Here is a 24,016-nt window from a genome sequence, read left to right as displayed (position 1 = left end):
CATACATTGAACAAAATTATAAATGCAACACTTTTGTTTTTGCCCCCATTTTTCATAAGCTGAACTCAAAGATCTAAGACTTTTTCTATGTACACAAAAGGCCTATTTCTCTCAAATATTGTTCACAAATCTGTCTAAATCTGTGTTAGTGAGCACTTCTCCTTTGCCAAGATAATCCATCCTCCTCACAGGTGTGGGATGTCAAAATGCTGATAAGACGGCACGATTATTGCACAGGTGTGCCTTAGGCTGGCCACAATAAAAGGCCCCTTTAAAATGTGCAGTTTTACTGTATCGAAAAAAGGTTGTTGATTTTGGGCTGTGGAATGTTGGTCCATTCCTCTTCAATGGCTGTGCGAAGTTGCTGGATATTGGCAGGACCTGGAACACGCTGTCGTATACGCCGATCCAGAGCATCCCAAACACATTCATTTATGCTGACTGCAGGAATGTCCGCCAGAGCTGTTGCCCATGAATTGAATGTTAATTTCTCTACCATAAGCCGAGATGGCTTTTCAAAGGTGTTTAAGAGAATTTGGCAGTACATCCAACCGGCCTTACAACCGCAGCAATCGTGTGGACCTTCATATAATGTGATCAACATTAAACACAGGAACTCACACAGGGAATGTGTCTGTATCGGAGAGAGTTTGACCACCACGTGTAACCACACCAGCCCAGGACCTCCATATCCAGCATCTTCACCTCCAAGATCGTTTGAGACCAGACACACGGACAGCTGCTGCAACAATCGGTTTGCATAACCAAAGAATTTCTGCACAAACTGTCAGAAACCATCTCAGGGAAGCTCATCAGCATGCTCATCGGGGTCTCGACCTAACTGCAGTTCGTCGTCGTAACCGACTTGAGTGGGCAAATGCTCACATTCGATGGCATCTGGCACTTTGGAGAGGTGCTCTCTTCATGGATGAATCCCGGTTTTCACTGTACAGGGCAGATGGCAGAGAGCGTGTATGGCGTCGTGTGGGTGAGCAGTTTGCTGATCGTTTTGGTTCGAGTGGCCCATGGTGGCGGTGGGGTTATGGTATGGTCAGGCGTATGTAAAGTGCTCACTAACAGATTTAGACAGATTTGTGAACAATATTTGAGACAAATAGGCATTTTGTGTACATAGAAAAAGTCTTAGATCTTTGATTTCAGCTCATGAAAAATGGGGGCAAAAACAAAAGTGTTGCGTTAATAACTTTCTTCAGTGTAATTACATATGTAATTAATTTCTGTAATTACACCTATAATTACACTGTTGACCCTTCCTTTACACCTTAACCCATCCTTAAACCTACCCCTACCACCAAACCACTAAAACCTTACCTGGGTAACACTTTTCCATTGTCCTTGTTACAAATGTTACATGTACTTACCATAGTAATGAGGGGGTGTATGGTTACACATAGTTTGCCACTGTCTCACAGTAGCACTGTCTTAGGCGTCTTGCATTATCGACATTATTTTATTGCTCTGGCCACATCTGCATTCCTCATGCCTCCCTCCATCAGGCATGACAATGACATGTTCACACAGGTGATCAGGGAACCTGGGACCCTGAACATCTTTCTCCTGGTGTTTTTAGAGTCAGAAGGAAAGGTCTCTTTTAGTGTAATTTTAACTTAGATGTTAATTGTCTACCACCTGTATACTGTCGCGAAGACCGTTTCACAAGTCCATGTGCAACAATTGTGTATGGTTAATTGAACAAGCATGAAAAATATTGTTAAACCCTTGACAATCCAATTATTTAGATTTTACAAAATTATCTTTAAAATACAGTATCCTGAAATAATCATTCACACATACAATGAAAGCTCCTCAAGAGGTAAAGAAACCCCAAAAGAAAATGAGAGAAGGAAATAACATCAACTCAATGGTGTCATTCCTCTTTCTCTGCCAAACAAGACACATGATAGGGCAAATCAGTCGTCCTTCTACTTTCCCTCGAGAAGGAAGATTCCCATCCTCATTAGTATTTTCTGGAGGAGAGTCACTTATGCTGTAGGATGAAATAAAATAAACCACAGACAGTTGTTCTGGATGTGAAGGGTAATACGTTGTCACAACAGCAACAAAAACAGGAGATACAGTAAATGGATAAGATTTTAACCAATTAATGTAACAAACCTGAACTTTCCTCTGACGGTCAGGGGTATACAGCAGATAATTATCTAAATGGCTTTTAGCTATATTGTAAGTTCCTGTAAACTTAGCTTGAAACAAGTTAGTAGGAAGAGGTAACAAAGCTAATATCAGTAGTCATACGATTCGGCTTATGTCAAAATGATTTATGACCCTATGATTGACAGGTGGGCGGGGCTAACCTTTGACCTTCCGGAGGTCCTTAGATGTAGGGATTAACCTTTGACCTTCCGGAGGGTTGTTCCGGAGGTCCCTTTGATCTAGGGATTAACCTTTGACCTTCCGGAGGATGTTCCGGAGGTCCTTTGATTTAGGGATTAACCTTTGACCTATCGATCGATCAAGTTGACAGTTGTCTTTGATCGTGGGGTATGACAGTTGTCTTTGATCTGTGGGTATGATATATCAAGTTGACAGTTGTCTTTGCCCCATTGATTTTGGCCTATTGACCCCCGGGGGAAATAACTTCTTGCCTTGGGAAATCCCCTCCATGCCTGCCGTGTCGGGGTTAGTGAGAAAAGAATTTTTCTAATGTCGCATATAGATTAGAATAATACATACGGGTGTCCAAAAAGTAAAATCATCTTACCGTTTCAGAGAATTGGGTTTAAGTTGAAAAGAGTTGAGGATCTTTTGAAAAAGTTGAAAAGAGTTCCTCCGAGTGATTCTTTCACCGGCCTTTTGCATCTGACAGTCTCCGCACTGTGTGTGTGGCTGTTCGATTGCTGTTCCTGATCCTGATCGAATGCTCCTGTCTGCCTTGCTGCCTGCTGTGTTTTGTTTGCTTCGAGGCTGTAAGCTCCGTCTAAGCCTCGTATTAGCCTTGTATTTCTTTCTGTTTTGAACCATCATTTACTACCATTTCTAGTTGTTTATACTACTAAATACAGCTTAGACAACATCTCAGATTAACCTGACATTGCTAGCTTCCGTTATTGTTAGAACAACACGCTAGTAACTCGCTAGCCTGTTAACGCGCCACCCGTGCGCTCAGTTATTTATTTATTTTTCTCTCGCGTGCCCGCGCCTCTGAGTTCATAAAAAGTCCAGGTGAGTAAGAATCAGTCAACAAACACGGTGAGTAATGTCTTGTCCTGTTATTGTCACCTGCACTTCATGTTACATGTTTAGCATAGCCTTCCCCGTCAGAAATATAGGGTTTATATGTGATAAATGCAAGGAAACAGTCAGGTTGACAGAGAAGATTTCAGAATTAGAAACACGCATCCAAACTTTAATTGAGGATAGTAAGTGTGCTAGAGCTTTAGATTCTACTTTGGATGCGCCTAGCATAGTGAACTCTTTACAAGTCAAGTCAAGTCATCCTCATTTATATAGCGCTTTTAACAATGTAGATTGTTTCAAAGCAGCTTTACAGAGATAAACATATAATTTAAGGTAACAGAGATTGGTTTGGTTTTATAGTGGCTCTTGAAAAATGTTTTTTCCAGCTAAAGTTAGTTTTGATTGATTCACTTCCGTCTAAATGATAGTTTGTTATTAAATTAGGGGCCGCTAAGACGACACCGTTCTCTCTAAACAGACTTTAAACGTGAACCTGTGATAGACGCTGATGGCGTTCACATGCGCATTAAGAATTGATTCTATAGTTATGTGCGTTTGAATTTATGTGCGCAGGTTTATAATTCCTTACAAACTACTTGTCTATAAATTTTGATGCAGAATTTTTATTTTATCTTATCACTTTGGGTAGGTACGCGAACAGAAAAATTCCACAACGCTTTATCTGTAGAGTGGTATAGGGATCCTCCATAGGGAGAGGCTAGTTGGCACTTCAGCACTGCATTGTCATCGGGTCCAGGCGAAAGTCCTTCGTCAGATCTGGAAACGGCCTGGATCCGGCAGGCTGCGGGAAAACCTCGGGATAAACAAAGACACTAAAATTAGCGTAGATGCCATTCTTCTTATGATGTAACGAGTACATCAGGATTTGAGGGAAGTGTTCCCAGTTCCGGCTGACCTAATCTAAGCAGCCTAATATTAGATTATAGAAGTCTATAGAGGGTTATGTGAATGCTAGGTCAAAGAGATGTGTTTTTAGTCTAGCTTTGAACTGACAGACTGTGTCTGCTTCCCGGACAATGTTAGGAAGATTGTTCCAAAGTTTTGGTGCTAAATAGGAAAAGGATCTACCGCCAGCAGTCGATTTATATATTCTAGGTATTATCAACTGGCCGGAGTTTTGAGATCGCAATAGACGTGAAGGACTATAATGCGTTAAGAGCTCGCTCAAGTACTGGGGAGCTAAACCATTTAGTGCTTTGTAAGTAATCAGCAATATTTTAAAATTTATACGATGTTTAATAGGGAGCCACTGCAGTGTTGACAGAACCGGGCTAATATGATCGTACTTCCTGGTTCTGGTAAGAACTCTAGCGACTGCGTTTTGGACTAGCTGTAGTTTGTTTATTAAGCGTGCAGGGCAACCACCCAGTAGAGCATTACAATATTCTAGCCTTGATGTCATGAACGCATGAACTAGTTGTTCCGCATTTGTCAATGAGAGCATATGACGTAATTTAGATATATTTTTAAGATGGAAAAATGCGGTTTTACAGACACTAGACACATGACTTTCAAATGAAATTTTTTATCTAAGAGCACATCCAGGTTCCTAACTGACGGCGAAGACTTAACAGAGCAGCCATCAAGTGTTAGACGGTATTCTAGGTTATTACGTGTGGAAGTTTTTTGTCCAATAATTAGAATCTCTGTTCTTTCAGAATTTAGTAGTAGGAAATTACTAGTCATCCAATTTTTAATATCAACTATGCATTCCGAAAATTTTGTGAATTGGTGAGTTTCGTTAGGTTTGGAAGAAATATAGTGCTGAGTATCATCAGCAAAACAGTGAAAGCTAATTCCATGTTTCCTAATGATATCTCCTAAAGGTAGCATGTAGAGAGTGAACAGCAACGGTCCTAGTACTGAGCCTTGTGGTACGCCATACTGAACTTGTGATCGATAAGACATCTCTTCATTTACTGCTACAAAATGATAGCGGTCAGATAAATATGATTTAAACCATGCTAGTGCAATTCCACTAATGCCAACATAGTTTTCTAGTCTATTTAAGAGAATGTTGTGGTCAATGGTGTCAAATGCAGCACTAAGATCAAGTAACACTAATAGAGAGATACAACCACGATCGGATGATAAGAGCAAATCATTTGTGACTTTAGTGAGAGCTGTCTCAGTGCTATGGTGCGGTCTAAATCCTGACTGGAAATCCTCGCAGATACCATTTCTTTTAAGAAAGGAACACCGTTGTGAGGATACTGCCTTTTCTAGTATCTTTGACAGAAAAGGTAGATTTGAGATCGGCCTGTAATTGACTAATTCTGTAGGATCGAGTTGCGTTTTTTTAACAAGCGGTTTAATCATAGCCAGCTTAAAGGTTTTTTGTACGTATCCTAGAGACAAAGATGAATTAATGATGTTAAGAAGAGGATCTATGACTTCTGGAAGCATCTCTTTCAGTAGTTTAGTCGGTATAGGGTCTAACATACATGTTGTCGATTTAGATGAATTAACGAGTTTGCAAAATTCTTCCTCTCCTATGGCAACAAATGAATCAAATTTTACCTCGGGGAGACTATAATGCACTCCCTGATGCGATGCTGTAGTAGACGGTTGCATAGTTATAATTTTGTCCCTAATATTATCAATCTTATAAGTGAAGAAGTTCATAAAGTCATTACTGCTGTGTTTCTTGGAAACTTCTGGGCTTGAGGCTTTCTTTTTCGTTAGTGTACCCACTTTTTCAAATAAATACCTTGGATTATGTTTATTTTCTTCTAATAGGGTTGAAAAATAAGCAGATCTAGCAGCTTTTAAAGCCTCTCTGTAAGCAATCGAGCTCTCCTTCCATGAAATCCGAAATACCTCTAGTTTTGTTTTCTTCCAGTTGCGCTCCATTTTTCTGGCTACTCTCTTAAGGGCCCGGGTGTGCTCGTTGTACCACGGTGTTGGACTATTTTCTTTAATCTTCTTTAAGCGCAACGGAGCAACTGTATCTAAAGTGCTGGAAAGGAGAGAGTTAAAAGTTTCTGTTGCAATATCAAGTTCTTCTAAGCTATCTGGGATGCTGAGACGATGAAACTGATTAGGAAGATTATTGATAAAGCAATCTTTAGTGGCAGAAGTGATAGGTCTAACATACTTGTTACACGGAGTTGGCTTTGCAGCCTTGGCTAAATGTAATTTACATGAGACTAGATAATGATCTGAGATGTCGTCGCTCTGCTGCAGAATTTCAACAGCATCAACATTGATTCCATGTGATAATATTAGATCTAGAGTATGATTACGACAATGAGTAGGTCCTGACACGTGTTGTCTAACTCCAATAGAGTTAAGAATGTCTTTAAATGCCAATCCCATTGCATCTTTTCCATTATCTACATGTATATTAAAATCACCAACAATTAGGACTTTATCTGCAGTCAATACTAATTCTGATATAAAGTCAGCAAATTCTTTGATAAAATCTTTATGGTGCCCTGGTGGCCTGTAGACAGTTGCCAGCAGAATTCTCAAACTTGATTTATCGTTTACATTATATATTTTTACATTAAGCACCAACAATTCAAAAGAAATATATTTTAAACTAGATTTTTTAGTGGTTTAGAAAATATTACTATAAATTACAGCAACACCTCCCCCTTTGCCTTTCAGGCGAGGTTCATGTTTATAACAGTAATCATGAGGGGTGGACTCATTTAAAGTAATGTAATCGTCTGGTTTTAGCCAGGTTTCTGTCATACACAGCACATCTAGGTTATAATCTGAAATCATATCATTAACTATGAGTGCTTTTGAAGTAAGGGATCTAATATTCAGCAACCCAAGCTTTATCGTCTGCTCATCTGTATTATATCTATTTTTTATTTGTTGAATATCAATTACAATTTTAACCTTAGATCGGTTTGGACAATTCGGGGAACAGACACAGTCTCTATATGATGATATCTAGGTGAAAGAGCCTCTATGTGACGAAAAAGACCGCACCATAGCACTGAGACAGCTCTCATTAGAGTCACAAATGATTTGCTCTTATCCGATCGTGGTTGTATCTCTCTATTAGTGTTACTTGATCATAGTGCTGCATTTGACACCATTGACCACAACATTCTCTTAAATAGACTAGAAAACTATGTTGGCATTAGTGGAATTGCATTAGCATGGTTTAAATCATATTTATCTGACCGCTATCAGTTTGTAGCAGTAAATGAAGAGATGTCTTATCGATCACAAGTTCGGTATGGCGTACCACAACGCTCAGTACTAGGGCCGCTGCTGTTCACTCTGTACATGCTACCTTTAGGAGACATCATTAGGAAACATGGAATTAGCTTTCACTGTTATGCTGATGATACTCAGCTCTATATTTCTTCCAAACCTAACGAAACTCACCAATTCACAAAATTATCGGAATGCATAGTTGATATCAAAAATTGGATGACTAGTAATTTCCTACTACTAAACTCTGAAAAAACAGAGATTCTAATTATTGGACAAAAAACTTCCAAACGTAATAACCTAGAATACCGTCTAACACTTGATGGCTGCTCTGTTAAGTCTTCGTCGTCAGTTAGGAACCTGGGTGTGCTCTTTGTTACCAATCTTTCATTTGAAAGTCACATGTCTAGTGTCTGTAAAATCGCATTTTTCCATCTTAAAAATATATCTAAATTACGTCATATGCTCTCATTGACAAATGTGGAACAACTAGTTAATGCGTTCATGACATCAAGGCTAGACTATTGTAATGCTCTACTGGGTGGTTGCCCTGCACGCTTAATAAACAAACTACAGCTAGTTCAAAACGCAGCCGCTAGAGTTCTTACCAGAACCAGGAAGTACGACCATATTAGCCCGGTTCTGTCAACACTGCATTGGCTCCCTATTAAACATTGTATACATTTTTAAATATTGCTGATTACTTACAAAGCACTAAATGGTTTAGCTCCCCAGTACTTGAGCGAGCTGTTAACGCATTATAGTTCTTCACGTCTATTGCGATCTCAAAGTTCTGGCCAGTTGATAATACCTAGAATATCTAAATCGACTGCTGGCGGTAGATCCTTTTCCTATTTAGCACCAAAACTTTGGAACAATCTTCCTAACATTGTCCGGGAAGCAGACACAGTCTGTCAGTTCAAAGCTAGACTAAAAACACATCTCTTTGACCTAGCATTCACATAACACTCTATAGCCTTCTATAATTCAATATTAGGCTGCTTAGATTAGGTCAGCCGGAACTGGGAACACTTCCCTCAAATCCTGATGTACTCGTTACATCATAAGAAGAATGGCATCTACGCTAATTTTAGTGTCTTTGTTTATCCCGAGGTTTTCCCACAGCCTGCTGGATCCAGGCCGTTTCCAGATCTGACGAAGGACTTTCGCCTGGACCCGAAGACAATGCAGTGCTGAAGTGCCAACTAGCCTCTCCCTATGGAGGATCCCTATACCACTCTACAGATAAAGCGTTGTGGAATTTTTCGGTTCGCGTACCTACCCAAAGTGATAAGATAAAATAAAAATTCTGCATCAAAATTTATAGACAAGTAGTTTGTTTAGGCATGGTTTGTAAGGAATTACAAACCTGCGCACATATATTCAAACGCACATAACTATAGAATAAATTCTTAATGCGCATGTGAACGCCATCAGCGTCTATCACAGGTTCACGTTTAAAGTCTGTTTAGAGAGAACGGTGTCGTCTTAGCGGCCCCTAATTTAATAACAAATGATCATTTAGACGGAAGTGAATCAATCAAAACTAACTTTAGCTGGAAAAAACATTTTTCAAGAGCCACTAAAAAACCAAACCAATCGCTGTTACCTTAAATTATATGTTTATCTCTGTAAAGCTGCTTTGAAACAATCTACATTGTTAAAAGCGCTATATAAATGAGGATGACTTGACGTGTGTGTGTGTGTGTGTGTGTGTGTACTTGTCTACCTATCTAAGTGGGGACCTTGGTGTCGTTACACACTCACCAACAGGGGACCGCCGAGCCAAGTGGGGACATTTTTCAAGTCCCCTGTTGGTCATGCTTTAAAACATGTTAAAATAATGTAAAAAACGCTCTGGTAAATTTTTTACATTTTTGACCAAGTGGGGACCTGCAAGTGTGTGTGTGTTTAAGCCCATACTCAGCAGCGCTCCTGTAGGCTGGAGCAGGAACTCCAATGGCCCATTAACACACGTCGTTCACACTTCTCTATTGTTTGCATGGCTTTCTGTCCCAGAGAGTCTCTGAGACTGTAGAGCTGCTGTTTAACTAGCTGCTTTGTTAAGGAACTTTGGGTAACTTTGTAATAACTGCATGCTATTAATCATTAGTTAAGCATTAGTGAACTGATAATTCATCATTTAAGCATTAAAATACATTAATAAGCAGTATATAAATACAGCTATAAATGCTTTATTCTTGTTTTAATAGCATATCTATAATGTGTTTAATAATTGTATTTTCATACTTTATTAATGATCAATTTACAATGTCTAAATGAAGTATAGCATTATTTACCAACCAGTTATTTAGGAGTTGTCAGTGGTTCATAAGATCACTTAGAACGTGTGAGTAAATTATATATATATATATATATATATGTATGCATGTATGCATGTATGTATGTATGTATATAATTTACTCACACGTTCTAAGTGATCTTATGAACCACTGACAACTCCTAAATAACTGGTTGGTAAATAATGCTATACTTCATTTAGACATTGTAAATTGATCATTACTAAAGTATGAAAATACAATTATTAAACTATGTATGTATGTATGTATGTATATTATAATGTTCACACGGGAATCACGAAAGATTGCTTGAGGAAAGATCATTTAAAGGGATAGTTCACCCCAAAATGAAAATTCTGTCAGTATTTACTCACCCTCATGTTGTTCAACCCCGTAACACTTTCGTTCATCTTCGGAAGACGTCACACACACACACACATGACCAGTGTCGGCCAATAGTGAGCCTGCGTGTGACGTTCAACCAGAAGCTCTACGATGTTACACTACGTGAAATCTTGAGGCCGACAGAGAAGGAAATTAATACTTGAAAAAGTCGTTATTTTTGTTTATTTTTCTGCGCACATAAAGTATTCTCGTCTCTTGATAAACTTAAGGTTGAGCCGCTGTAGTCACTCGGACTATTTTAACAATTTCTTTAATAACTTTTCTGGGCCGGCAAGTTTCAGTCCCTTAGAAGCCTATGGAGGAGTGATCCAGCTCTCAGATTTAATCAGAAATATCTAAATTTGTGTCCCGGAGATGAACGAAAGTCTTACTGGGTTAAACAACATGAGGGAGAGTAATTACTGAAAAAATATAAATTTTGGGGTGAACTATCCCTTAAAATCTACAACGTGGTAAAAATACAGACGTATCATTCTTAATATTATTTTTATAAACTATATTTTTATATAACGCTCTCTCTTCATAGATACTTTCTATGCTTTATGCAGTCCCTACAATTTACTTGCCATTGTTACGTATGTGCCATTGCACACACAATGTCTATATTACTACCATATACATGTCTATATTACTAACAGAGCAGTATCGCTCCACACTGGCCAAGAGGGGACTCTCTGAACGATTTCTATCCAACCAAGTGGGGACTGTGTGTGTGTGTGTGAAGTGAACTGGCAGTGAAATCTGTCTTCATTACAGTTACATTATATATCTTTTATATACATTATTTATATATATATATTCACACAGGCATCAGAGATCAAAATATGCATGGATAAACATATACAATATAATATTAAAAAGAGAATGACCAAACCATCAGTTATCAAAAATTAAAGAATTAAATTTGAGTAAAGACCATTTGAATCTGTTTTTCATTCAACGTGTAAAAATACAGACAGCCCGACGGCAACAGTTCAAAAGCAAACAAATAATACTGAATATCATAACACTTTCGATGAAAGCACTATAAAACATCTGAAGCTTTATGTTGTGGACATTACAGGAAAGTTATTGCTTTAGGAAATTAATTCTCTGTTGTGGCTTTATACTTACACTATATGACCGTTCAACATATCCCATTTAAGCTTATTGTCAAGAACACCAAGATATTAATAATGCGACTGATAGTATTATATAGTTCTCAAACAGAAATACTATCGCTTAAATTATTAATGGTCATTTATTCCTATAAACACTGAATGTTGACGGCTCTCAAAGAAAAGTCTTCACCTAAAACACATACAGTCCGACATTCAAAATGTGAAAAAGTGTCGTCTGCTATCTGAATAGTAATAGTAATAAAAACAATAATTTGCAAACTTTTGTGTATTTGTTATAAACAATGCTTTTAAACCTCTTTTCTTAGTGATTTGGTCTTTTGAATCTTACATGGATGTTTTGGACCAGGCTATTCCTGTTTATATTACTGTCCCTGATTATAAAGATTATGTTTTAAAGGTAGGCCATAGTCTTTACAAGTGTGTGACAAAATATGTTGAATAAATATCGCTGCGGTGTGACAAAATATGTTGGTGTGTAAAAATACACCCAAACATTTAAGCACAACTATGTGCACCCATACTAAGCGGCAGAATATCTAACTGTCGCTTGTGAACATTCCACCATCTGTGTATTTGGGGTCAGCGAACACCATTAGCTCATACATCTCTTTAATTTGTGCTGGATGTAAAAAATAAAGGTTAATAACAACCAAACGAAAACGTTAAATCAGCATGAAACCACAATATTAATAAATAAAATATGGTTTAATTAAAGTTTGATAATGACTTGCATATTATTTTCTTTTAGTAAAGCTATGCCTGGATTAGCCAACACAAAGTTTTGCGTTGTGGGTGAGACCGCACAAAAGATTACACCAATATTGGCTTTCTTGAACATTGCACAATTGCACTATGCCTGAAACCTAGTAATCAACATGCATTTCTAGGTCTGTCAAAAAATCATCTGTTATCATTGTTTAGTTGTATTTTAAAACATTGCTTTTTCTTAAAAAACATTGTGTCAGGCGTATTTGGTAGTATGATTATCTTGTTCATCGTGTTATAACTTCATCGTGAGGCTGATATTTGTAGAAATAAGCAAAGTAAATGTATAAAACAAAAGAACCAGTTAATGGCCTTGCGTCCGAACACAACAGGTATGAAGATATGTTTTGTTTTAACTTTTTATTCTAACTTTAAAGCTAGATTATCCTTTGAAAAGGTTAATACAGTATTTGATTTTTGGGGGAACGTTGCAAACTAGCGTCGTTAAACTTAATCTTTGGTTTTTAAGGGAAATTAAATATTCTCGGGAGACCCCTTGACCCCTGAAGTTATGACTTCTGAAGATCTCTCACGTGTAGATTCACTCGGTTGAAAAATGCTGTTTTGTAATTTACACATCTGAAATTAAAGGTACAGTAGTTTTTTAAAAAGTATTTTATTAGCTAAAATCAATGTCTTTATTCATAAATATGATCTCATTGGTGTAAAATTAGCCCTGCCAATGATCTGACTTATCCTCGTAAGCGAAGAATTTCTTATCTTTAATTACATGGTACGGGTAAGTCCATGGAGACCGCCATGTCTTTCCGCCATCTTGAAAAACTATAATAGCAGAGAGGGACAAAAAGCACTAGCCAACCTCAACGCGTTTTCGTTCAGAGCCGGCTGACTGAACCAGAGACTGAACCCAGCTGAAGCTCCCAAGGAGGTCAGTGAGAGGCGCTTGTTGTCACTCCCCTGGCAAATTTGAAAGGCTGCACTGTGCGGTACTTCATAATGCAATCCTAGTAACCAAAAAGCATAAACATTTTATTTAAAAGGAAACGTGACCGGCGAATTCAAAACGAGGGTAAATATTAGCTTTTCCCCGGTGGATAGAGCTAATGAAGGAGAAAGACGTTGAAAGGGACGCTGAAGTCCTGCTTTCTTCTCGTAGGTAAGTCAATGTTATGGTTAAATTTACAAGCTTTTTTCATTGCTTGATTGTTTAATTCATGATATAGGCAGCATAACAGTAGAACATGTATAGTTAAACTCGATGAAGTGCTATTGGAAGACATGTCGTAGCTTCTCGGTACATAATGGTTACCGTAGTTGCAACACGCTTTTGAAAAAGCGATGCGCTAGATGGGAGAAATTCCTACACAATTTACCTTTAAGGACTAAATTGTAGGGACTTTAACAAACAGCTTTCAAAATGGAGGAGGTCAAAGGGCATGTTTTCCTGCTATAGAGTATCATCAGCTCCCCCAAAGGCTGTTCCAACAGACAAACTGTCGCATCAACAAATGATAACATTTTAAAAGATTTCTTAAAAACAAAACATAACAAAAACAAGCAAACACATTGTGACAAACTTTGACAACATGTTTCATGTGGCATGTACAAAAATACTGTTTGAAATAATTTGTATAAGATCTAAGATACCAAAGTACAGTTTTTGCTTTAAAATTTTAAAATTGCTTTAAACTGTTTAGTAAAAACAGTTTAGGTTAGGTTAAATTTATGTAAAATCATTTATATCATACATAAGTCTTCTAAGAAGATAAATAGAAGATATACGATTTTAATAAAACGTTAAAGATTTGATTTAAACAGTCTTTTAATTTTAAAAGATCTAATTTAAACTTTTAATATTTGAAATGAATTTAGTATGAATAAAACTCTGGAAAGCACACTAACTTTAGTGTGACAGTGTACCCCAGAGGCTAATCTGTCCTGCATCTCGGGGCTCAAGCATTCATTTCACCCTGTAGTTTATCACTGAAGGTTCTTTAGAAAGGGCTTTGTTTATGACAACTTCAACTATTTGCTTTTTGGACTGTTTTTATCATTGCATAAAGAACTACATCTTCGGCACTATGAAAATGTAAGGTATTTTTATATTTATTTATATATATATATATATATATATATATATATATATATATATAATTATATAAAAAATATAAAAAAACGATTTGAACATAGTTTTAGCTAAATTAATTAATATATATGTAAAATAAAAGTATATATATATATATATATATATATATATATATATATATATACTTTTATTTTATATATATATTAATTAATTTAGCTAAAACTGTTCAAATCGTTTGAATACATTTTAGTAACATGTTTGTTATTATTCATTGAGTTATATACTTTATTTATAATCATTTAATATATAGAGATTAGTTAATTTATGGAACTGAGTTAGTATGAGTGCAAAACAGTTTAGAAATTATATTAAATTATTTATTTATTTTTATTTTTTTATTTTGGAAAATTTAAAAATGCCTTTTTCTGTGATGGTCGTGTTTAGGTGTACGGGATACAGTACAAAAATCATTATGGCTATCACTATATTAATAAACATTATACTTTAGAGCACCATTAAACAAAATCATTCAAAAGATAAATAAAAGATACTACAGTAACTGTATTACAACGTTTTATTAAGACTTTAAATAAATCATTCAATTGAATTTAAATCTTTTATTTTTCTCACTGTCCCCAGCAATGCGGAGGGTATCATGTAACACACACACACACACACGCACACAGACACCCATTCCTCCTCCACTCTGAATCACAGAGTGTCAAAACGCCGGTGTGGGAGAAAAAACTTTGGGATATTTTGTATCAAAACTTTAAACTTATTGCATCTTTGTAAATACATTAATACGTTATATGGACAATGATGTGTTGGGATTTACTTCTTCATTTCTCTGAAAATGTAAGATGATTTACTTTATTTTGTGTTCATCTAAAACAAAACTAATTGGTGCACTGTGTTTCAGTAAATTTAGAAAAGATGGTTATTTTTAAAATGAATGATATAATCATATCATTTATACACTTTTAAAGAACAGAATGTATTTCAACTCTACTTAGGGTGAAGATGATATATTTGTAAATGACTAAATGTAAATGTTATAACCGTTTCATATATACTTGTAAAGAACAGAACGTTTTCAACTTTAGTTAGTGTGAAAATATTATATTTGTAAATGACTAAATGTAAATTTTATAAATATTTCATTTATATACTTTTAAAGAACAGAATGTGTTTCAACTTTAGTGTAAAATATGTGGCATTATTAGAAAAACTCTTTTCTCACTTTCACCGTCCTCAGCAATCCCCTCTCCTCTGGAATATGGAGGGAGATCCTGTGAAGCCCCGTGTCAAAGTTCAAACATAAAACCTTCACAACTTCCATTAAATCAAACCCTTATACCCACGAGGCCAGACACATGGCGGTAGATTTACTTCTTAAACCCAGGTGAAAATTTATTTATTTATTTTTTGTTTTGAAAAGATATTTTATTAACCATTTCATTTATATAATTTTAAAGATCAATGTTTTTCAACTTTAGTTAGTGTGAAAATATTATATTTGTAAATGTAGGCTACATGCTTTTCAACTTTAGTGTGAGATATGTAGCATTATTAGAAAAACTTTTTCTCACTATCCCGATTTATACCCCCTGCTTCAGGAATGGGAGGGTATCATATGGCCCCCCTCCCTCTCACATGCAGCGCCACACACACACACACACACACACACACACACACACACACACACACACACACACACACACACACACACACACACACACACACACACACACACACACACAGACACACACACACACACACAGACACAGTGCGGAGACTGTCAGATGCAAAAGGCCGGTGAAAGAATCACTCGGAGGAACTCTTTTCAACTTTTTCAAAAGATCCTCAACTCTTTTTGGACACCCCTATGTATTATTCTAATCTATATGCGACATTAGAAAAATTCTTTTCTGACTAACCCCGACACGGCTGGCATGGAGGGGATTTCCCACAGCAAGAAGTTATTTCCCCCGGGGGTCAATAGGCCAAAATCAATGGGGCAAAGACAACTGTCAACTTGATATATCATACCCACAGATCAAAGACAACTGTCATACCCCACGATCAAAGACAACTGTCAACTTGATCGATCGATAGGTCAAAGGTTAATCCCTACATCAAAGGACCTCCGGAACATCCTCCGGAAGGTCAAAGGTTAATCCCTAGATCAAAGGAACCTCCGGAACAACCCTCCGGAAGGTCAAAGGTTAATCCCTACATCAAAGGACCTCCGGAACACCCTCCGGAAGGTCAAAGGTTAGCCCCGCCCACCTGTCGATCATAGGGTCATAAATCATTTTGCCATAGGCCGAATCGTATTACTAATATCGGATCACCCACCCACCCACCTTTCAAAAAAATTCTTGTACAACTTTTCGGGAGGCTTCAATTTACACCACTCATCAGCTAAAATGGCAGTAGGCTCCCATACTGTATGCCCAAATACCAGTTCATTTGGACTAAAACCGATGTAACCGACAATACGTAGTAAAACAACTTTTTTTTTTTTTACTTTGAATTCTTTGTTGCATTCCTCAACCTCAGATTGTTTGGGTACAGATACCACTATGGACTTGGCTACAATACTACTCTTTCCCCAAATATTCACCCCAGCTAAATTAATGTAATTCCAAATACTGGAAGTGCAGAACAAACACCAAGCACAACATTGCCAGATACTATCACTGAGGAAAGATGGATTTGGTGCAAAGGCACTTTAAGGCACCCCATCTCAATCCTTGTACCAATGTATGGGTTCCAGTAGCAGTTTCAGAGGTCAAAGGCAAAATTCCTTACAAAAGAAAGGACTGCACAGCTCCATTATCTCTAAGAATATGCGCTGGCACCGTTTTCTGAGGACCTTATTCTTTAAGAATGTCATCTAAGAATGGTTAAGTAGTAACTAAAGCAACAGGTTTTGAACGTCTGTCTGTCTTAACCCTTTAGAACCTGAAGCTAAAATAGGTGTTTTTCACACATTTTGGGTTTTTTTTATGCAAAATTCTAAAATGATGTTCAATTCCAATGAAAGTTCAAGGAGTAATTTGTTTTCAGAATAAAATGGCTATCAATAAATTAGTTATTGACCATTACGGTGTGGTGAGCTTGTAAATGGAATTTTAACAAAAATAAAAAAAGGGAATAAATGTACTGATTTTTATTTAGAAAAAATCTGAAAAATCACGAAGAAAATAATCTCACACTTCAAAGTTGGACAAATTGACTATAATACATGTATACAAGTATTTTTTGTGACACTGGGTTGCACAGTTTTCACTCAGGAGTCTTTTTTTCATACACACACACACACACACACACACATACAAATGCATGCATACATATGCACGCACGAATACTTGTGCACACACCACGTGCTAAGATGCGTAAAAAAGAAATGCTCAGATGCCTCCCAAGTTGCCTCTTCTGCTGTTCATTTCTTATTCGCCATGTTTTTTTCCGTTTCTTTTATTTTATGCAATCCGAAACACTCTAACCTGCCACAATCCGTATCTCTCTGTTCAAAACTTTCCTTCCCGCTCTGCCAGAACGCAGCTGTCATTTGCTAACGGAAAGCATGGAATTACCGTAATAAGCCGTATATTGCTGAAAAGCGCATGTTGTCTACTTTCAGGGACAATCTGGATTGTTTTGATGGTGCTAACGGTTGAAGAGTTATGTAACATGAATTCAGCTTGGTTGGATGTGTCGCGACGACACAGCCGGTTTAAAAGGGTTAAAAACAAAACAGATATTTTATGGCCAGGCTTTTTACAATAAACAGAGACAATATAAATCTTGAGAGTGCAGGATTACTAGAATTCTCAACAGCTGCCTTAACATTTTGTGCCATCACAGCAAATTTTGTTTTTCAGCAAAACTTAGACTTAAGTAATTGTTAAGGATGACCGAGCTGAATGATTCCCGATGGGTTAAAATAGCAGCTTCAGAAAGATTATCCACCTTCTATTCATTTAGATTTCTATTAATTTAGCTACAGCATGAGGAGCAACATGCTTAAACTCCTCCAAGAGCACCAATTCTCTAAGCTGCTCTTTAGTTGTGATTTTCATTAGTGCACCATTGATCAAATAAGCTGCGTTTCCACCAAAATTACCCAAAACAATTTGTCCCAGGAACTTTTTTTCTCCCAGACCCTGTTGCTGTTTGCATTTCCATCACGGTCTAAAGTACTATGAAGATTAGGGAAATTAGTCCGATGACGTAGGACTGTGTGTTACTTCTCAGTTCCTGCTGGATTTCATCCTCTGATTTTAAGCTTTATAAAGTCTGAACCTCATCATTGAGGTTGTTTAAAGCAAGTCGTTTAAAAAAGTCTTGCAAAACAAATGATACTTCGATGACTGTTGCCGTTAGCAGATTTGGTGTCTCGTGTTGCAAATCCAATGACGCTGACTATTCTCTCTGACCAGTCAGTGATTTGCAGTGTTTACACATCACATTATGACCTTGGTTGATGTTCCAAGCGAACCATACCGAAACTAAAATATTTAAGGCGAGACACGGCAGGCAAAAACATCGGGTTTTTTTCACTGGTCAATTTTGAGATATTTGTCTTCAATAGGCTAGTTGCACGTGGCCGCCATGTTGGATTACCGATCAGCGAGTGTGCGGTTGGACACTTCCGGTCTCGCTTTACGCCGGTGCAGGGAGCCGGAGAAAACCGAAAATTATCTAGTTGTTTATAGAATAAATTATATCACTTAAAATACTACTAAGATATATATTACTATCACACGAGCAAATGGCAATTAAATGCACGGATGCATTGCATAATGCATAATGCCCTCCGCTTTCCTGTGGTCACATACTCGCCTTCCCACCACAGAAGCAATTGTAGGTTGTGAAGGTTACAGACAACCTCCCTGCAACACGGCTGCATGCAAGTTATGAAGGTGGTATCTTAGCGAACTTGTAGAGCTGATGTACTTAATCATAGTACCGCAGAGTTTACATTGGGCGTCTTTGTCATCATTAATTAATTTGAAATGCTCCCACACTCTACTCCGTTTTGACCTCATATTTGGGTTCTTTTTTGAAGAACCCAAATCGACAATCGATCTAGACAATCGATCTACTACATAACCTACTAATTCACAACTTCAAAGACTAACCTGGTCTGGAACTGGATTCATATTCTGAATGTTCTGATCCAGTCTGACTTCTGACCTGTAATGCTGCCTGGATCATAATTGTAATGAAGCAGTAGACTCAAGGGGATCCTTTTGCAGCTTTTATTAGAGTAGTCAAACAGGCAGGAATCAACAACAGCAAACAGGACAACCGAGACGAGGCAGAGACAAACCAGTTAACAGGCAAATGGATCGAGAAGCAAGATCCAGTAAGCAAACCAAGTTGAGGCGGGCAGAGAAGAAGCAGAAACGAGATACACAATCCAAGGTCAAGGTATTAATAAATCCATGTGGGACTGGTGACCCAAAGGTTGCTGGTTCAATTCCAGTACCGGCAGGAATATGACTGAGGTGTCCTTGAGCAAGGCACCTAACCCCCAATCGCTCCCCTGGCGCCACTCACGGCTGCCCGCTGCTCCGGGTGTGTGTATCCACGTTTGCAGTGTGTGTGTTCACTACTCACTACTCTGCTCCTAATGTGTGTGCACTTACTTGGATGGGTTAAATTCAGAGGTCAAATTCCAAGTATGGGTTACCATACTTGGCCATCACATGTCACTTTCTAAAGGGACATTGTGTAGGAATTTCTCCCATCTAGCGATGAAATTGTATTTTGCATTCAAACGAATTGTGCTCTCCAGCGCCTCACTTTTTCAAATGCGTGTTACATCCACGGTAGCTGTTATGTACCAAAAAGCTATGACAGGATGTCTTCTAATAGCACTTAATCGAGTTTTCAACTGCAACTTGACACAACGAACAAACGAATGTTACAGTATGGATAATAACAGTGCAGTGCAGCATTTTAAACTTGCCGGAGCAGCAGTGATGTGTGGGTCGATGTATAAACAACCCGCACCCGACCGATGTTTTCAACTAACCGCCCGCAACTCGGACCGAAAAAAAAGAAGAAAATATTGTACCCGACCTGCTTCCTGGCCCGCATTTTTTAAAAAGTAGTCAGTGTTGTGCAAGTTACTTCCAAACTGTAATACATTATACATTATTTGTTACTGTTATTTAAAAGTAATTCATTACCTTACAGGATAATGTAACGCATTGCAATTCTGAGACAGTAATATTGTATTACTTTTGAGTTACTTTCACCAAAATAGACATATAGCAGTAGAACTTAACATTCTAAGGCTGTAACGATATGCGATATGAAACACTCAGATCCACGAACCTGCAGAATCGCGACACACCCCTTCCAACTCCAAGAGTTATCCTTCCCGTCCAGATCCAAAGCTACCACATCTTTTAATTACTGTTAGTATTATTTGAATTTTAAAGTGAACATTATAAAATACGTAGACCTACACCACAAAACTAGTTGAGGATAAATTATTTGAAATTGGGGAATTCCAGCGTAATGGACGTGACATTTGCAGTCAAAACTTGAAATATAAATTCTCAGAAAATGCATTTAATAGAATACCAATATATTGAAATGTCTGTTTATCCATAGGCTACCCCTTAATGGAGTCCAGACATTAGAAAAATATTAGTCTACACATGCGTTTTATATTTAATATAAAGGAAATACACACGCATTCATGACAAAACAAATATTTAACTTTTAGGAGGCAAAATATTTTTTTTGTAATTCTGTGAATTACACTGCGCAAATCAAAAGTAATACTCACCGGATGAAGAAGGGTTGGCTCTCCACAGAACATAACATATTCATTTCATTTAATTTTTCGTGTTCGCATTTATGAGGAAAAAACAATGTAAGGACGTGACAGTTCTCCGTTACGGACGTGACCGCTCTGAAGCAGCACAAAAAGACTGTTTTAAAACTTTCACAGAGACCTCAAACAGAAGACACAAAGCCTTTCTTTAAAGTGAATTTCGATTTGTACTAATTGTATCTTAATTGTAATCCATGTTTTATCAACCAATTGCCTGGATTTAATAAATAAGAAGTAAATATAGCAGACAAGATCACGTCCCGGAGGTGCCTGCGCGAGCGCGTCTCATAAATTAACCGAAACTCAGCGTATAAGGTAGCCTACTTCACAGACCTGAAAAATATATTTCAATCTATATTGAAATGTCTACTCGTAAACAGAACAATTCAAATGGAAAGAAAACGGACTGCTCTCTGCTTAGCCTATCTGTATGAAATGTGCATTTCTCTCTGGCGCATTCACTACTGCGAAGATCGCGAGGCAGCAACGTCAACTTCATCTTTATTAATAAACAATTAAAATGTCTCCTTCCTATATTAGACATATTCATAATCATTCATTGCTTTTGCCGGTTCTTTGTGACAGCTTTTAGGTGCTTTATCAGCAGCGCCGCCGCCACCCTCATCATGTTGTTACGTAAACGCGTCACCAGCGCATCAAAAACATGATTGCGTGATGAAAACATGAAAAATACCACATAAACATAGCCTAACTGTTTAGAAAGAAAACACAGAACAAATACAGTAGCCTAATGCGCATACGTCCATCTCGTAAATGTACAGTCGTCTTCATGCCATCTTCACCCCCATGAGCCGGCCAGCGCTAATGGCAAGCGCGAGCACAGAGGCCGAAATCATGCCTCACGGCACTCCTGAATAAATTGCTATACAAATATATCAGACGCTGCCATTTAGTCTTTATTTACAAACTTGGACACCACACGCGGCAATTGACTGACCACGAACAGGCATACTGAGCTTGTGCGTCATCTTCGTGCCAGTTATTCAGCCAATATAGTGTAGGCATATGTATTTCATAGAAAATTGTGTCTAGTACTAGGCTATTTAAATTGCAAATGTTTAATTGGAATCTTTATTTCAAACGACCCGACCGAACACGACCCGAATATCATTAAAAATATTTTTGAATGACTCGTAACCGCGGGTGACCGCAGGCACCCGCTCTTTTTGGATCAACCAAATCACTGCGGGGCAGTGACAAGCGCCTCTTACTGCTCTGCTCCTCCGTTTCTGCTGCTTTCAGTTACGTGACGCTGGCTCTGAACGAAAATGCGTTGTGCAAATGCGTTGGCCTAGTACTTTTTGACCCTCTCTGCTATTATAGTTTTTCAAGATGGTGGAACGACATGGAAGCCTCCGTGGACCTACCCGTCACATGTATTTATATACATAGATAATAAATTCTTCGTTTACGAGGATAAGACATATTACAGAGTTATTTGTACACCATTGAGGACATATTTATGAGTAAAAATATTGATTTTAGATAATAAAATACCTAAAAAACTACACAGTCCCTATAAGGTGGACGATGACGCAATTTTCTTCTAAAAACAAACTTTGTAGTATTATTTTCATGTTATAACTGTGGAGCTGCTTTGATACAATCTGTATTGTAAAAAGCACTATATAAATAAAGGTGACTTGACTTACCATAAGTCAAACACATTGTAGATATGAAAGTGAGAGAGAAAAAACACAAACACAAGTGCAATATTTTTCTAAATAGGTTCACCACTATAATTCGGGAAACTGCAACTACTATCTAAAAAAATCTTTTTGTTTTTTATGGTTATCCTGGGTGGAGAAATCTGTTTGGTGTACACTTTTGGTGTAAAAGACTGATCGTCACTGAGTTTAGCATTTAATGCTGCCCTGAGCCCAGTACGTCTTTGAAGACTAGGTAAAAAGTAGGTAGCAATAAAGAAGTAAAAATTGCTAACTACTTTTTACCCAGTCATTTGACTTTAAATGCTAAACTCAGTGACAATCAGTATTTACGTTCACACTACAGAGAAAAAGTGGCCCTAATCCAATTTTTCTTAAGAATTACAAAAAGGAGTGGGCCCTGACACATTGTTTAACTCCAATAGAGTTCAGAATGTCTATAAATGCTAATCCCAATGCAATTTTTTATTATCTATGTGGATGTTAAAATCATTAACAATTAAGACTGTATATGTATGTTAACAAATAAGGGCATATTTACATTTTCTAAGTCATGTAAACATCTTTAAAATAATTGTACAGTACATTTGCTCAATGTCATTCTAATATCCGACGAGGAAGGTTTTTGAGACATTGCAAAAGAGTGAATTCTTACTTTCAAATAAAGATTACTTCTAATTGAAATTGCACACCTCAAATAAATTTTTTATTTATTCATTCATGCAACTTTTCATTCTTTAATTTTACATTTTCAGACCAGAGATGGAAGTATAAGTTCTGGGGGAAGTCAGTGGAAATTGTTTCAACCGGAATGGTTAATGTCACTCTACCAAAGTGAGTATAGTTAAACTGAGCTCTCTGATGGTAACATCTGCTTCTAGACATGAATGCAGAAATTAATGAGGAATAGGTCATGAGATTCCTGAAAATGTGTAGCTGAGATTATGTAGCCATTTTATTTTTCTTTAATATTTTTTGAGAGATGTTAAAAGTACTTTTTGAATATTAATTTGAGTTTTATGTAGCATCCAATTTTCTGATTGCAATATACTGTAGATTCAGAAGGTACATTCATTATGATGTACTAGATTCCATAAATGAATGGGCAAAATAATCAAGCCAGGTTGTATCTTTTGTTTTTTCTTATCTGATCATGATCTTTCCTCTTCAGCTACGGTGATCATTATGAGTGGAATAAAGTGGTAACTTGCATCCACAACGTATTCAGTCCGGACAGATGGCTCGAGCACTATGGTGATGTTGTCATTCGCAACCTCAACAGTGACGAGTGCACCTGCAAGATCACATTTGTCAAAGTGAGTGTAGGAGCCATATTTATATTTAATTCAAGGAATTGTTTAGTTCCCTGGTGGATTATGTTTATTTATTATAATAATTATGATATATTGCAA

At 37.3% G+C, this 24,016-nt stretch overlaps 1 protein-coding gene across 9 annotated transcripts in view; it reads left to right on the top strand.

The window, feature by feature from the left end:
- Positions 1-24,016, top strand: part of LOC143731964 (oxysterol-binding protein-related protein 7-like) — a 204,093-nt gene that overhangs the window by 83,971 nt on the left and 96,106 nt on the right. For all 9 annotated transcript variants that reach the window (XM_077222574.1, XM_077222573.1, XM_077222575.1 and 6 more), the window contains 2 exons: positions 23,360-23,438; positions 23,776-23,920. In XM_077222574.1, coding sequence (XP_077078689.1) covers positions 23,360-23,438; positions 23,776-23,920 — 224 coding nt within the window. The remainder of the gene's footprint in view (positions 1-23,359; positions 23,439-23,775; positions 23,921-24,016) is intronic.

The sequence above is a fragment of the Siphateles boraxobius genome, unplaced genomic scaffold (genome assembly GCF_051911475.1).
Source record: "Siphateles boraxobius isolate OS27281-9 unplaced genomic scaffold, OSU_SipBor_1 89, whole genome shotgun sequence".
In the NCBI taxonomy this organism is placed as follows: domain Eukaryota; kingdom Metazoa; phylum Chordata; class Actinopteri; order Cypriniformes; family Leuciscidae; genus Siphateles; species Siphateles boraxobius.
This window is presented reverse-complemented; position numbering and strand designations above follow the sequence as displayed.